This window comes from Zonotrichia albicollis, chromosome 16 (genome assembly GCF_047830755.1).
Source record: "Zonotrichia albicollis isolate bZonAlb1 chromosome 16, bZonAlb1.hap1, whole genome shotgun sequence".
Lineage (NCBI taxonomy): Eukaryota > Metazoa > Chordata > Aves > Passeriformes > Passerellidae > Zonotrichia > Zonotrichia albicollis.
In genome coordinates, this window is record NC_133834.1 from 3203394 (window position 1) to 3216389 (window position 12996).

The following is a 12996-nucleotide window of genomic DNA, read 5'->3' on the forward strand; positions in this document are numbered from 1 at the left end:
ATGGGGGGAATAAAAGAGGCACCTGAGGGCAGTGGGGTATGAGGCCCAGTCAGAGTAAGTGGGGTGTTTTTCCTCTTTCCTTCTCCTTTTGGGTGCTGGGTTGTTGTTTATTCTCTCATGCCCCACTATGGGTTCCTGGCAGTTTGGGGCTTGGCTGGGGTCACTGGGTGGGCTGTGCCCTTCTGCTGGCATGGAGTGGAGAAAGTCCCTTCTTTTAGGGCAAGCTTTCTGGAGTGTTTGGCTCTGTTGAGGGGAACAGAAGGGGAGGCTGGAGCAGACCTTGATGTTTGGGTGTTGGGATTAAGGCCATGGGGGATGCTGATTGAGACAAAGGGGGGCTCAGCCTGGCCCTTCTGGAAGCTGGAGGAGCTCTGCTGGCTGCATGGGAAAGGAGTGATGCTGCTGGTGCCTGGCCTTGGTTACTGGGACAGGAAACAGGGAGCCAGAATGAGAAAAACACCAAAACCTTGAACTTGAAAGGGTGGTGTGAGGGCGTCCTTGGAAGCTGCTCTGAGCTGCAGGTGTTGGCTGTAAGCCTGGAGGGGAGGAGAGGAGGCACCATCTGTGTGGGATCAGCCCCTGAGTTGATGCACACCCTGGGTTTAGGGGTCCCATGGTGGTGCCTGCTCTGAAAACATCTCCCTTAATGCTGGCTGAAGCCTTGTTTTTCTGACAAAAGCTGTCTGAAGGCCAGGTTTTGGTTTATTTGTGTGTAAACCTCTGGCTTTTGTTAGGAGGTGTTTAGAAATTATTTTGACCTGTCCCTATTTCATGATGTCTCCCTGTAATAGTTGCTGGGTCTCCAGAACTTTTTTTTTATCAGCTGAACTTGGTCACTTTGTGTCCCTGCATGTGACTGTGGGCCTTTGCTAGCTGGGGTGTAGGTGGAGGAAGCCAGGTTGGGCTCTGTGGTGGAGTGTGAGAGGCTTAGATGGGGCTGTGTGTCCTTACATCAGACCTTGAGCTGCTCCTTTTGGAGGTGAGAGGCTTTGCCAGGCTGGTGTGTCACAGTAAATGTGAAAGCCCCAGGATGAGGGCTGGAGGAAGGGGGTGTTCCTGTCACCATGGGCTGTCTGTGTCTGGCTTCCCCCTGGGATTGCAGCAGCTGTAATTTTTGTAGCCTGATATTAAGTGGTAGTTTGTGCTTCTATTTAGTTCAGTGGCTCAGCTGCAGCGTGTGAGGATCCTTCCAAGCTCTGCTTGGGGCAGGGGACCTCCAGTGTTTCCCTTGCTGGGAGTGTGGGGTGGAAATGTGTGGCCCGGGCTGCTGGTGGGAGTGGAGGGTCCCAGCCCCCTCAGTGGCTGGCAGGGGATGGTTGTGGGCAGCTGTGACCTGACCCTGCTCTGTGCTGACCCCCAAGAGCACGTGAGGGTTCCAGCACCTCTCTCAGCTCTGCCAAGATGCCAGTCAAGAAGCACAGCCAGCACAAGCAGTTGTTCAAGAACAAGGGCAAGGATGAAACTGTGAGTACCCACCCGCCTGTGCCAGCATTTTGGACCCCAGCAGAGCCCACTGCTGGCAGGAGCTGATGGAGGGGCTTCTCAAGGTCCATGGCCCCCAATCTACCTGTGGGAGGGAATGGGGAATGGCTCTGGAAACCTTCAGCTGGGATGCTTGGGTGGCTTTTGGGATGTGGTGTGGGGCTGGCTGGGCCGCAAGGAGCGTGGTGGTGCAGGCAAGGGGGATGCGAGTTCTGAGCGTGGTGGTGCAGGCAAGGGGGATGCGAGTTCTGAGCGTGGTGGTGCAGGCAAGGGGGATGTGAGTTCTGAGCGTGGTGGTGCAGGCAAGGGGGATGTGAGTTCTGAGCGTGGTGGTGCAGGCAAGGGGGATGTGAGTTCTGAGCGTGGTGGTGCAGGCAAGGGGGATGTGAGTTCTGAGCGTGGTGGTGCAGGCAAGGGGGATGTGAGTTCTGAGCGTGGTGGTGCAGGCAAGGGGGATGTGAGTTCTGAGCGTGGTGGTGCAGGCAAGGGGGATGTGAGTTCTGAGCGTGGTGGTGCAGGCAAGGGGGATGTGAGTTCTGAGCATGGTGGTACAGGCAAGGGGGATGTGAGTTTTGGGTGTGTGGCTGGGGAAGGGAGATGGCTCAGCCCCAGCCAGCTGAGCTCTCCACAGCAGTTATCCCTGTGCAGCTGGGGCTGGTATGGGATGTCAGATGTAGGATCTGTCAGCTTGATTTAAGCCAGTAGAGATGAGGATTTGCCTTTCAGGTTCAGAAAATCTACATTTAAAAACACCCACTGGTTGCTGGTGTATCCAGCAGCCCATGTCCTTGGGAGGCACCAAGGGAGAGCCTTCCTCTGTCCCAACTCCTTCATCACCCTCCAGGCCATAGGGAGGAGGTGCTGGCTCCCCTCTCCTCCTGTGGGAAATGTGGGGCGGAGGGATGAACTCCCTGGGGAATGGGGCAGTGCAGGTAGGAGTGGGATGCTGTTCTTCCCCCAGACCCTGCGGAGGCAGAGGGTGGAGGTGAGCGTTGAGCTGAGGAAGGCCAAGAAGGATGAGCAGCTCCTGAAGCGCAGAAACATTTCCATCCATGAGGAGAATCCCTCTCTGGGAGAAGACAGAGCAGCTGAGGTGGTGAGTTTTTGGTGCTCTGCACCTGGGTAGGATCAGTGCAGCAGGAATCATCCCCTACTTGGGCCACTATCAATTCCAGCTGGGGTGACCTGAGTTAAGTGGCTGGTGCCATTCCTGATCTCCATGCCCAGTGCTGGGGAGTGTTTCAGGCTGCCTGGCCTTTGTCTGTGCAGTTTTTCATGGTGATGCTGTCCTCCCTTGATGGCAGGTAGAACAGGCTGGTGCTCTGGCTCTGGGAGCTGCTCCTGTCTGCCTCCCTGCACAGCCAGGGGTAATTACTGAGCTCACAGCCCATTATGGTGTCAGTGACTCTTTCACTGCTTGATTACAAGCATTAGCTGCCTTGAAGGCTTTTGTGGATTGTCTTCCTCTGCCTCATCTCCAAACTGTGTTGCATAAAGAATAGACACTGCTTAGATATGAAGTGGTGACTGAGCTGGGTCTAGACAGCTGATTGACTGCTGAGATTAAACCAGAGGGAGTCCCAGCTCCCTGGCTGGCTCTGAATCATTCCCTGTGACACAGATTATTCAGCCCTCCTTGGAGGAGATCCTGGAAGCCGTCAATGGGGAAGACACCCAGCTGCAGCTGCTCGCCACCCAGGCCGCCAGGTATGTGCCCAGCTGCTGGAGCTGTGCTGGGGCCTGGGGGCTGCAAGTTCCTGTTTGAGGAGCTCTCTAGAGAGATGGCAAAGGGAGACGGAGCCTGGTAAGCCAAACTGCCCATGGGAATCTCAGCTGGTGCCTGTTCTGTGGCCTCTGTGCTGTGCTTGGCTCACAGTGCTGCATGAGCCCAACCCAGGGGTTGGCTGTGCTGCCCCGTGCTGTGCCAGGAATTATCTTGGATCCCACAAGAAATCGAGTGCCAGTGCTTGGGCAGGACAAGGACTGGAGAGCCTGGCTCTGTAAAGGGTCAGTGCTGAGCAGGGCTGTCCCCACAAGAGTGGGGGCACAAAGGACCACAGGGCTATGGCTGTGGTGGCACCACGCAGGGTTCCTCATGGCTGGCTGTGCTGTGTCCTCTCTCACAGGAGAATTCTGTCCAAGCACAAGGACCCCCCCATCGATCAGTTCATCCAGCTGGGGATCATCCCCAGGCTGGTGGAGTTCCTGGGCCGTGCTGACAATACTGCCCTGCAGTTTGAGGCAGCCTGGGCACTGACCAACATTGCCTCTGGTACCTCGGAGCACACCAGGGCTGTGGTGGAGGGAGGAGCCATCCCAGCCTTCATCTCCCTGCTGTCCTCCCCACACATGCACATCAGCGAGCAGTCAGTGTGGGCCCTGGGCAACATTGCAGGTGAGGAGACCTGCAGGGGCATTTGGAGGTCCCTGACTGAGCCAGGGACTTGATGATCCTTGTGAGCCCCTTCCAGCTTGGAATATTCTAGTTCTGCTGGGGAGATGAAGCACTGGAGCTCCTCTCCATGCAGCTGGGTCTCTGAGCTGCTGCCCCTACTGAACCCCATAGCCCTTCATCCCCTTGGTGTTGCCTGGCAGCCTTTGAGATCCTGTGTTGGCTCTGCAAGAGGGTTTTGGCCAAAGCCAAGGGCAAGACTCTGTCTTGCTGGGGTGGTTTAACCCATTAATGTCACCATAGGGAGAACAGAATGGGTCCTGCCTGGTTGGCCTGCTGGCACTCCAGGCTGCCCAGTAAATCCTTCCCACCTGGAAATGCCTATGGTGTGTGGCTGGTGGGTCACCCAGCCCTGGCCCTGCAGGTCTGATTGCTGTTTGATGTTGACTGTCCTGTGGCTTGGGCAGATGCAGTGACCAACCCTTTTTATCTGTCCAGGGGATGGCCCTATCTACAGGGATGTCCTTATTGCTCGTGATGTGATTCCTCCCTTGCTGGCTCTGGTGTCACCTGCAATTCCAGTAAATAACCTTTCATTTTCTTGATTTAACAGCTCTTAATCCCTTGGGTGATGGGTGAGTCCACTGTCTGCCTTGTACACAGCAAACCGTTTGTGTCATTGAATGAGACCCTGCTCTAAACTGCTTTTATGGCCCTGCCAATGCACAAAGCTGGGGGTGCCAAGCAGACACTCCAAGTCAATGTGATCTCTTCCATCCTGGCCTTTCTTATCCACCTCTGACTATCTCAGGCTAGGAATAAGATGAAACTGGTGCAAGGCAGGCTTGCATATGCATGTGGAAGGGCTGAACTTGCCCTGCAAGCTTCCTGCTGCTGCTCTGTGGTTTGTCTCTGCCCTCTGCAATGGTTCCTGCCCCACTGTTCTGTCTCTGGTGTGTGTGAGAACCTTCACAGGCTAACACAGACGGAGAGGCTCTTGGGGGCAGTGAGCATCTCACACCTGCCTTGTGTTTCAGGTTGGGTTCCTGAGGAACATCACCTGGACCCTGTCAAACCTGTGCAGGAACAAGAACCCCTGCCCTCCCTTGGATGCTGTGCAGAAGGTTCTGCCAGTCCTTGTCATGCTCCTGCAGCATGAGGACAAGTATGTCGTCGCTGACTCCTGCTGGGCTGTTTCCTTCCTCGCTGACGGCTGCAACGATCGCATCCAACTTGTGCTGGAGACAGGGATTCTCCCAAGGCTTGTGCAGCTCATGGACAGCCCAGATTTGATTACTATGGTAGGGAACGATCAAATCTCCACCCTGTGGTCCCTTAACATAGAAAGGTCTGAGGAGAGGGAGGGCAGGTGCCCTTGATCTGTGTGGCAGCTGTGGTGTGCTGTCCCCTCAGCCCATGGAACTGACAGCCTGCCTGTCAAGCCACTGCTTGTTCTGCTGGCTGGGGCTGGAGGCTGGGTAGAGGCTCTAAAGCTGCTTAGAGCAAACAAGGGACGACAGGGCTGTAAATAAACAGCCCTCACCCACAATGCTCTCCTTGTGTGAAGGATCAAGCACTTAGGGAGGGATCTTGCTGGGCTTTCTGACATGTATCCCTCGAGGTAAGGACTCTCCTCATCTCTTCTAATCTCTGTCTAGACTCCAGCTCTCCGTGCCATCGGGAATGTGGTCACAGGCACAGACCAGCAGACTCAGGAAGCCATTGATGCTGGTGTCCTGACTGTCCTGCCCCAGCTGCTGAGGCACAGCAAGTCAGGGATCCAGAAGGAAGCAGCATGGACCCTCAGCAACATTGCAGCAGGGCCTTCCTACCAGATCCAGCAGATCATCACCTGTGGGTTATTGCCACCTTTGGTGGAGCTGCTTGACAGGGTGAGAGATGGGCACAGGGCTGCTGAGGGAGGGATGTGGGGTTCAGGAGGCCTGGGATGGATCCTTGTGAGGCATTTGGCCCCAGACCACCTGAGCAGGCTGTTTCAGAGCTGTTGAGGTCCTTGGGACAGCCTGAGCATCCCAATTTGTCAGTACACCTGCATGGAAAGACATCCTGGAGCTGCCCTTGGCACCTGTGCCAGGCGTCCATGCACCACCCAAAGGGGCTGGGAAAGCTGCATAAGAGAAATGGTTATCCCGGTCTCACACTCCTCCTGGAGGGTACTAAAGCTCGGGAATGCCTTTGCTGTGCTGCTCTTCCAGGGTGATTTCAAGGCTCAGAAGGAGGCTGTGTGGGTGGTGGCCAACTTCACAAAAGGAGCAACAGTGGATCAGGTGGTGGAGCTCGTCCGTTCCGGGGTCCTCAAACCTCTGCTCAACCTGCTTTTGGTCAAAGACAGCAAGACCATCCTGATCATCCTGGACACCATTTCAAATCTCTTCCTGGTGAGATCTGCTCATCCTGGGTGCCATTTTTTAATCTTTTCCTAATATGATCTCATCTTTTGACTTCCTTCTCCCAAAGAGCAGCAAGGAGTGAGCCAAATGCTCACTTTGTGTGGTTAGAACAATGACTGTTGGTTTTTTGATGTAAGACTTCATGTTGTCTAAATTTGTGTTGGATACCCTTGGGTTGTCTAAAGGGCTTGGCAAGATTGAGTTCCCCAAGTGCTGCTCTTCATCCCCTGCTCTCTGGTTTGGCTGACAGCCCCCAGCAGAGACTGGTAATCCACAGGCACATCCCTGGCATCAGGAAGGGGACCATAAATTCAGGGGCTGTGAGCCTTTGACTTGTAGATCAGGGTTGTAATTACAGAAAAGACCATCTCAGACCTGTAACTGATGTTCTGTTTTCCTGCCTGGCTTTCCAATGCTACAGGCAGCTGAGAAGCTGGGAAAGACAGAGAAGTTGTGTCTGCTGGTGGAAGAACTTGATGGTCTGGAGAAAATTGAGGATTTGCAGAACCATGAGAATGACATAGTCTACAGAGCTGCCCTGGACATCATACAGAGATACTTTTCTGATGAGGTATGTGAGCCCTTGCTGTTTCTCAGCTGAAAATGTGAAGTTATTACACACTGGAATGAAACACAGATTTTAAGGATCCTGGAAGAGGATTTTAAAGGAGACCTCCACATGACCAGAGTAGTCCTTGCAGCTTCTTCCAGCTGCTTTTAAAGGTCTGTAAAAGCTCTGAGTTGTCAGCCAATGAGCTGGACGACAGACATGGATGGCTTGATAGCATCTTGCTGCTGGAATCTAAACTGGCATCAGCTGGAGTTACTGCAGTTACTGATATGAATACCAAATGTGGAGAAGTTTCCTCCTTCAGAGCTGAGCTGGCTTGTCACTATGAATGGCAGCCTCCTACTCAGCTGATAACAGTGCTCAGGTTGCATTTGGATTACTTGACCCTTCTCATGGTAAGGAATCCATGGAAAAAGAGGATAGGACACCAGCTAGGAGCTGCAAGGGTCCAATGACTGTCACAGATGCCATGTTTGGTCCTGGCCTTAGACTTGCAGATGGCAAAACATCAGGGAAGAGGCTTAGAGGTCTGGCAGGCCTTGGAACTGTGGCTCAGTTTGGGTGAGAGCTGCAGCAGGGGGCCAAGGTTTGGCTTAGAGCTTCACCAGAGCAGGGTCTGTGGGGTGTCCCTGTGAGAGGCTGTGCAGGAAATTCTCCACAGCAGCTCTGGCTGGAGGGGCTGGATGCCAGGGAACATCTCCCTGAGCAGTCCTGGCTTGCTGCTGTTCCAAGCAGGCCATTTAATTTCAGTGAGCTCTACCACTGCAGCCACTTTTATTTCCTTTTGCTTCTGGAGTCTGAGCCCAAAGGTTTGGCTGCTGTTGTGTGTGGGCTGCAGTGACACTGCAGCTTCAGGCTGCTGCAAGGAGCAGGAGGGCTTGGCCTGGTCTCCAGGAGTTCTGCTTCAGTCAAGCTGAGCTTAACAGGATTTTTAAAACCAGACTGAAACGGAGTTGCTGTGAAAAACTTAGGTTTATTCAAATGCAGACTCTGTAAGTGATTTCTATCCTTTTCCTCCTAGGAGAACTTAAACCTGGAGCCCCAGACTGGCCAAGATGGGCTGTATGATTTCTCAGTAGAGAAGCAAGACTTCAACTTCTGAAGATGAGGCATGACACAGCTCTAAACTGGTGGGTGGAAGTACCTTGGAAGAGCTCAGACATCCAAACCATGAGGAGCAGAGATGCTGAGCCTTTTTACTTCTGAAACCAGTCAATAAATTGCACTTTTGGCTTTGTACCTTTTGCCTTTAATTATTTCCCCCCCCCCCCCTCTTTTAAGCTGCTGTTGCAGATGACATAACTTATTTTTTCCCAATAGCATCTCAAGGCCTTGCAGGAGTGTGTTGGAGCCTCTGGGCAAATTTTCTTGGTGGTGTCTTTGTTCTAAGTACATTAAACTGCAGGAGAGCAGCATCCTGCAACCAAATCCTTGAGCTGAAACTCCTAGGCTTGACTTGGAGTGGCTGAAGCAGCCCTGAGAGCACTTTGAGAGGTGTTTCACCTTCTGCAGGCACCATCACTGCTGTGGGGAAGGAGCTGAGCCAGGGCCAGGTGGGTCAGGGGCCTTGCTGTGTTATTCCACCTGGAGAGTTGAGTGTGGATGTGGGAGCTGCTGAGCAGATGCTGCTCCTTTGCTGTTGGAGGCAGTGCAGGGGCAGGGATTCAGCTCTGCTGCAGCTTCCCTGCTGCCATCCATCAGCCTCTGCTCTGAAATTCCAAGGACCTGAATTTCAGGTTCCCATGGTGTGTCCCTGGCTCTGGTTCTCTTCTCTCCAAGCCCTCCAAGTGTGGTTCCCAGCAGAAGGTGAGGATGGAATTGAGCCATGAGCTCAAAGGTTTTGTGCTGTGGTTTCTCAGCCAGCTGCTGGCCACTGCTCCAGTGCTGATGGCTCCCAGCAGACCCTGCCCCAATCTTTGCTCCCCAGGGCTTGAAGCACCCCAAAAGCTTTGCTGGAAGCTGCTCCCTCATCCTGATTTCCCTCCCTGCTTTGGGAGTTTGGCTTTTCAAATTGACCCTGGGTGGGCTCAGGGCTCTGCTGCCTCAGGTGCAGTGGGAGGTGATGGGACAGGCAGCTTAATCTGGGGGGAAAATCTCTTCAGGAAACAGAGACTCTTCCTCTTCCCTGGATCTGCTCATCAGAGGATTTATGCATTTCTCCTGCAGGCCACCCAGGGAAAAGGGAGTTGGTGTTAAATGTGTTCTCTGGGAGGAGCTGGGCAGCCTCAGTGATGGGTAGCAGGGTTGAGTATCACTTATTTAATATTCAAACACTGGGATCTGATGAAATGCAAAGTGGTTCTTACATCCAGAACTATGGACTTAAAAACATGATACAGCAGTGCCTGGACATGCACCTGAACCAGGGCTGGGGCTCTGTGCGCTCCCCACTGCTGCTGGGGCACCTGGGAATGGCCACAGGTCTTGGGTGAAAGGAATGTGAGGGAGCTGAGCTGCCACCAGGGACAGAGAGCTTGAACCATCCCAGTTGGTTTTTTCCATGGCCAGGCAGGGCTGCCCCTTACAGCTGCTCTTTGCTGCTGCTCTGATAAAAAGAGAAATAGGAAATCTCTTGGATTCTTCTTCCTGCATGTGCTGGACATAAATCTGTGGTGGGTGGTGTTACACAGAGCCAGGGGCCCAGAACTGCTCCTTTCCATCCTTGTGTAACTTAACAAAACACTGTCCTGAAGGCAGGGGCCAGGACAATGTGTCTCTCTTTTTAAGAGTGCTGGGCTGTGCCTGCTGTCTCCCCTGGCAGCTGGAGAGCTGGGCCCGGTGCCTGCAGGATCACCAGGGCTCTGTGTGGGTGTGTGAGCGACCTGCAGGCAGCTGCTTGTCCCTACCCTCCCCTCCCCTGCCAGCCCCAGGCACAGCCAGCAGGGCAATTTCAGCTCTGGGGCAGTGGATGGGATGGGGCATCCAGGGCCACCAGAGAAGGGGAAGACAGTGCTGTGCTCCCATCCCACTCCTATTTCCCCATCCCATTTCTGTTCCCCCTTCCCATTCTTATTCTCCTATCCCATTCCTTTACCTCCATTCCTATTCACCCTATTCCCCTATCCCATTCCTATTTCCCCCTTTCCCCAGTTCCCCCATTGCCCCCACTCTCTCCCCTCGCCAGGGGGCGCTCCCCCGACACATTCCCGCGCATGCGCCGCACCCCGACCTTCCCCGCTCCGACCTTCTCCTCATGGCGTCCGGACGCGGCCACACCGCCCTGCGCGCTGACGTCACCGCCCTCCGCCGTGCGCGGGGGCTTGGCGGGGGCGTGGCCACGGTTCTCCGCGGCCGGGCCGGGCCGGGCGGGCGCGTCGGTGGCGGCAGCGGCTGAGGCTGAGGCGGCGGCTGGGGAAGGAGCTGAGGGCGCCGAGCCTGCGGCGGCCGCCGGAACGCGGGCCCGGGCATTCCCGGCATCGTGAGGAGCGGGTGGGCTCGCATGGCGGGGCCGCGCGGAGCCGCCGGTTGAGCTCGGCGCCGCCGCCTCCTCCTCGTTCTCCTCCTCCTCCTCCTCCAGGCGCGATGTCGAATCCCGGTACCCGCCGGAACGGATCCAGCATCAAGATCCGCCTCACAGGTAACGGGGCGGCGGCGGCACCGTGTGTGTGTGGCCGCACATCCCCGGCTGGGCCCGGGGTCCCCTCCCCTCCCCGGCGCCTTCGCCCCCTCCCCGGCCTGGCTGTGAGGGGAGGGGCGGCCGGGCCGAGCTCCAGCCTCGCTTAACTTTTATTCGCCGTTTTTCTGTTCCGCTTCCACCGCTGTGGCCGGCGGAGCCGCTCTGCGCTTTTGTGTATTTATATTTTTTCCCGCCCCTCCGGCGCGGGGTGTCTGAGCCCCCTTAAGGTGACAGAAATGTGAGGAGGGCGGGGGGGTTTGTCACTGTTGTCACTATTTGTCACTGATTTGTCCCCCTTGTTCTCCAGCGGGTCAGGGCACGCTTCTCTTTCCTGGGGGCTTTCCTGCACTGTCCCCATGGAAGGTGACACTCACCGCCCCCTCCAGCGCCCTGACCCTAACCGGGGTCCCTTCTGCGCTCTTCCCGATATGGGATCCCTGTTGATAATTGTCTCGTGTTCTGCCCGTTGGTGGGGTCTCTCTGCACCCTCCCAGTGTGGGGGTCCCTGTGACACCCCTGCCCCCCTCCCAGCCCCTTTTGGGGTCTCTTCTGCACCTTCCCTGTCTGTGGGCATCCTTGTGACACTTTCCCCCTTCCCAGCCCTTTCCCAGGGGTTCCCTGGTTCCCTCTCCCATGGGGTTTCCCTGAGCTCTCCCTTCCACCCCTCCAGACCCCGCTGCCCCTCCATGGGGTCTCTCCACCTTTCCCAGCAGGATTCCCAGGGCCACCTCTCCCACAGGCTGGCTTTCAGCAAAGCCTTTCATAATTTGCCTCACTTCACTTTAATTAACAACCCCCCCAGCCTCCTGTGTGCCGAGGAGGATAACTCAGTTGCTAATGAGAAAACACCCATTTAGTTGCTTTTAGCTGGGCTTTTTTTAGCGTGGTTTTTTAAATTTTCCCTCCTTCCTCTCAACTTGTTCTCACCTGGCACATCCTGGCATTCAACTTTGGAAGTTCCTTGCCTGTGCAGGGGGTGACACCCAGAGCTGTGTCTGTCCTGCCTCTGTGCAAGGCCTCTGGAGGGTTCATGGGTGGATAAACCAATTTATGTTGGACCCTGAAAGATTTGGATTAAGCCTTTTGGAAGCTGCTCTGCTCGATGCCGAGCCTGCTTCTTTAATGAGAAGAGACACAGTTCCTGCTTGTTGAGACTGCTGTGTGAATTATTAAAAGATAAGGTCCAGTCCATTCTTTAAAAGGCAACAAGTGGGTGCTTGGAGGTCACTTGGGCTGGAGAAGCCACAGTGCAGCTCTGGGTGACCAGAATTGATCCCTGGAGAGGAATCTTCTCTGTGTGGGTGCACAAAACATTGGCAAATAATGAGAAAACGGTGCTGGTGAAGCTGCAGTTACAGGTTAACTTGCTCCTGGCACTCAGAGGCAGATCATCAAAAAATAAAAATCCTGGTGTTCTTTTAATCCTTTGATTCTGCACTGCTTGTGCTTCAGAAGACCAAAGTTTGTGAGGATAATGTAAATCTGAAAATCCTTTTCTTGGATGGGAGAAGGCTGGAAATATTTTTAGGTTGTATGAATGATGTTTGATCTGAAATGAGTTTTGTGGTGATGTATACCAAATGTCAGCTCAGTCCTTAATGTGGCTTATTTTTATGCAAGTCAGTCAATAAAAATGTGAGTTAAGTAACTTAGGCCATGGTCATAGCCCTTCTGAGCTGGAGGAGATCATTTAAATAACAGAGAGAAGCTGTTGGGTTTAATTTTAAAGGCTGAATGCTGCAGCAAAATGCTTTTTTACTTTTAGCATACACTAGTCTTCTCTCTGAGCTGGGAGTGTTTCCTGGAGCAGACTGAAGTTCCAGTTTATTGAGCAACTTGGTAGATTTATTTTTTATTACTCCCCATTTTTTAACTGTATGGAAGAAATCTCCTGCTTGCTCAAACACATCTTCTGTTTTTACAAGCAGGAAACCTGGGTGATGTGACAAAAACTGCTGCATTTAATCAACAAATAAATTGCTCTGGGAGAGGTTTAGCTCTGGAATCGTTGGGCAATGCTGAGTTCTTGGCTGGGACTGGGGTGCTGACTTACCTGTTTCTCATAGCTGCAGCCAGGCTGTTGTTTTCTCATCTCCCTGGCTCTTGGGAGGTTTGAGCACATTTAAACCAAGACAGGGGACCTGGTTTGTTATGATTTACTACCTGCATTGTGTTTCCTGTGATTAGGCACCATTGAAGTTTTGCAGTAGTGAAAATAGCAGTGTAAATACCACTTAGTGTGCCTGGGAGTGTCACTGGGTGAATGGCAAGAGAGCAGTGGTTGAACCTCCTGGGATTTTTCTAAAGAATTAATTTTTTCCTCATCTGTTGTAAAGGTATTTGTGGTAGCAGAGTGTTGGGGTTATTTATGTGAATATAAGCAAAAGTTCTTAATCTGCTGATGATTAGCAGAAGTGATCTTCCAGCTTATACAGAATGTCAGTCCTAGCCTGATGCAAACTGTAATGGAGTAAAATGGCAAATAATGCACCCTGTGCAGAAATACTGAAATCCTCAATGTAAC

The 12996-nt window shown here is 53.7% G+C and overlaps 2 protein-coding genes across 5 annotated transcripts in view; both read left to right on the forward strand.

The window, feature by feature from the left end:
* The first annotated feature begins 1386 nt into the window (after window positions 1-1386).
* Window positions 1387-8083, forward strand: KPNA7 (karyopherin subunit alpha 7). Its single transcript, XM_005487417.4, has 10 exons — window positions 1387-1464; window positions 2444-2578; window positions 3104-3189; window positions 3609-3877; window positions 4373-4455; window positions 4912-5175; window positions 5533-5766; window positions 6091-6273; window positions 6707-6856; window positions 7878-8083. Exons 1-10 carry the CDS (start codon window positions 1402-1404, stop codon window positions 7956-7958), a joined length of 1548 nt encoding a protein of 515 aa, XP_005487474.2. The 5' UTR covers window positions 1387-1401; the 3' UTR covers window positions 7959-8083.
* A 2029-nt stretch (window positions 8084-10112) lies between these two features.
* The window catches only part of SMURF1 (SMAD specific E3 ubiquitin protein ligase 1), a 47630-nt gene continuing 44746 nt past the window's right edge, over window positions 10113-12996 (forward strand). For all 4 annotated transcript variants that reach the window (XM_074552801.1, XM_074552802.1, XM_074552803.1 and 1 more), the window contains exon 1: window positions 10113-10433. In XM_074552801.1, coding sequence (XP_074408902.1) covers window positions 10379-10433 — 55 coding nt within the window. In that variant the 5' untranslated portion in view covers window positions 10113-10378. The remainder of the gene's footprint in view (window positions 10434-12996) is intronic.

Coding starts and splice junctions, on each gene's coding strand:
- KPNA7 (XM_005487417.4), top strand. CDS start 1,402: ATGCCAGTCAAGAAGCACAGCCAGCACAAGCAGTTGTTCAAGAACAAG. Junction 1,465..2,443: donor ACAAGGGCAAGGATGAAACT/GTGAGTACCCAC, acceptor TTCTTCCCCCAG/ACCCTGCGGAGGCAGAGGGT. Junction 2,579..3,103: donor AAGACAGAGCAGCTGAGGTG/GTGAGTTTTTGG, acceptor CCTGTGACACAG/ATTATTCAGCCCTCCTTGGA.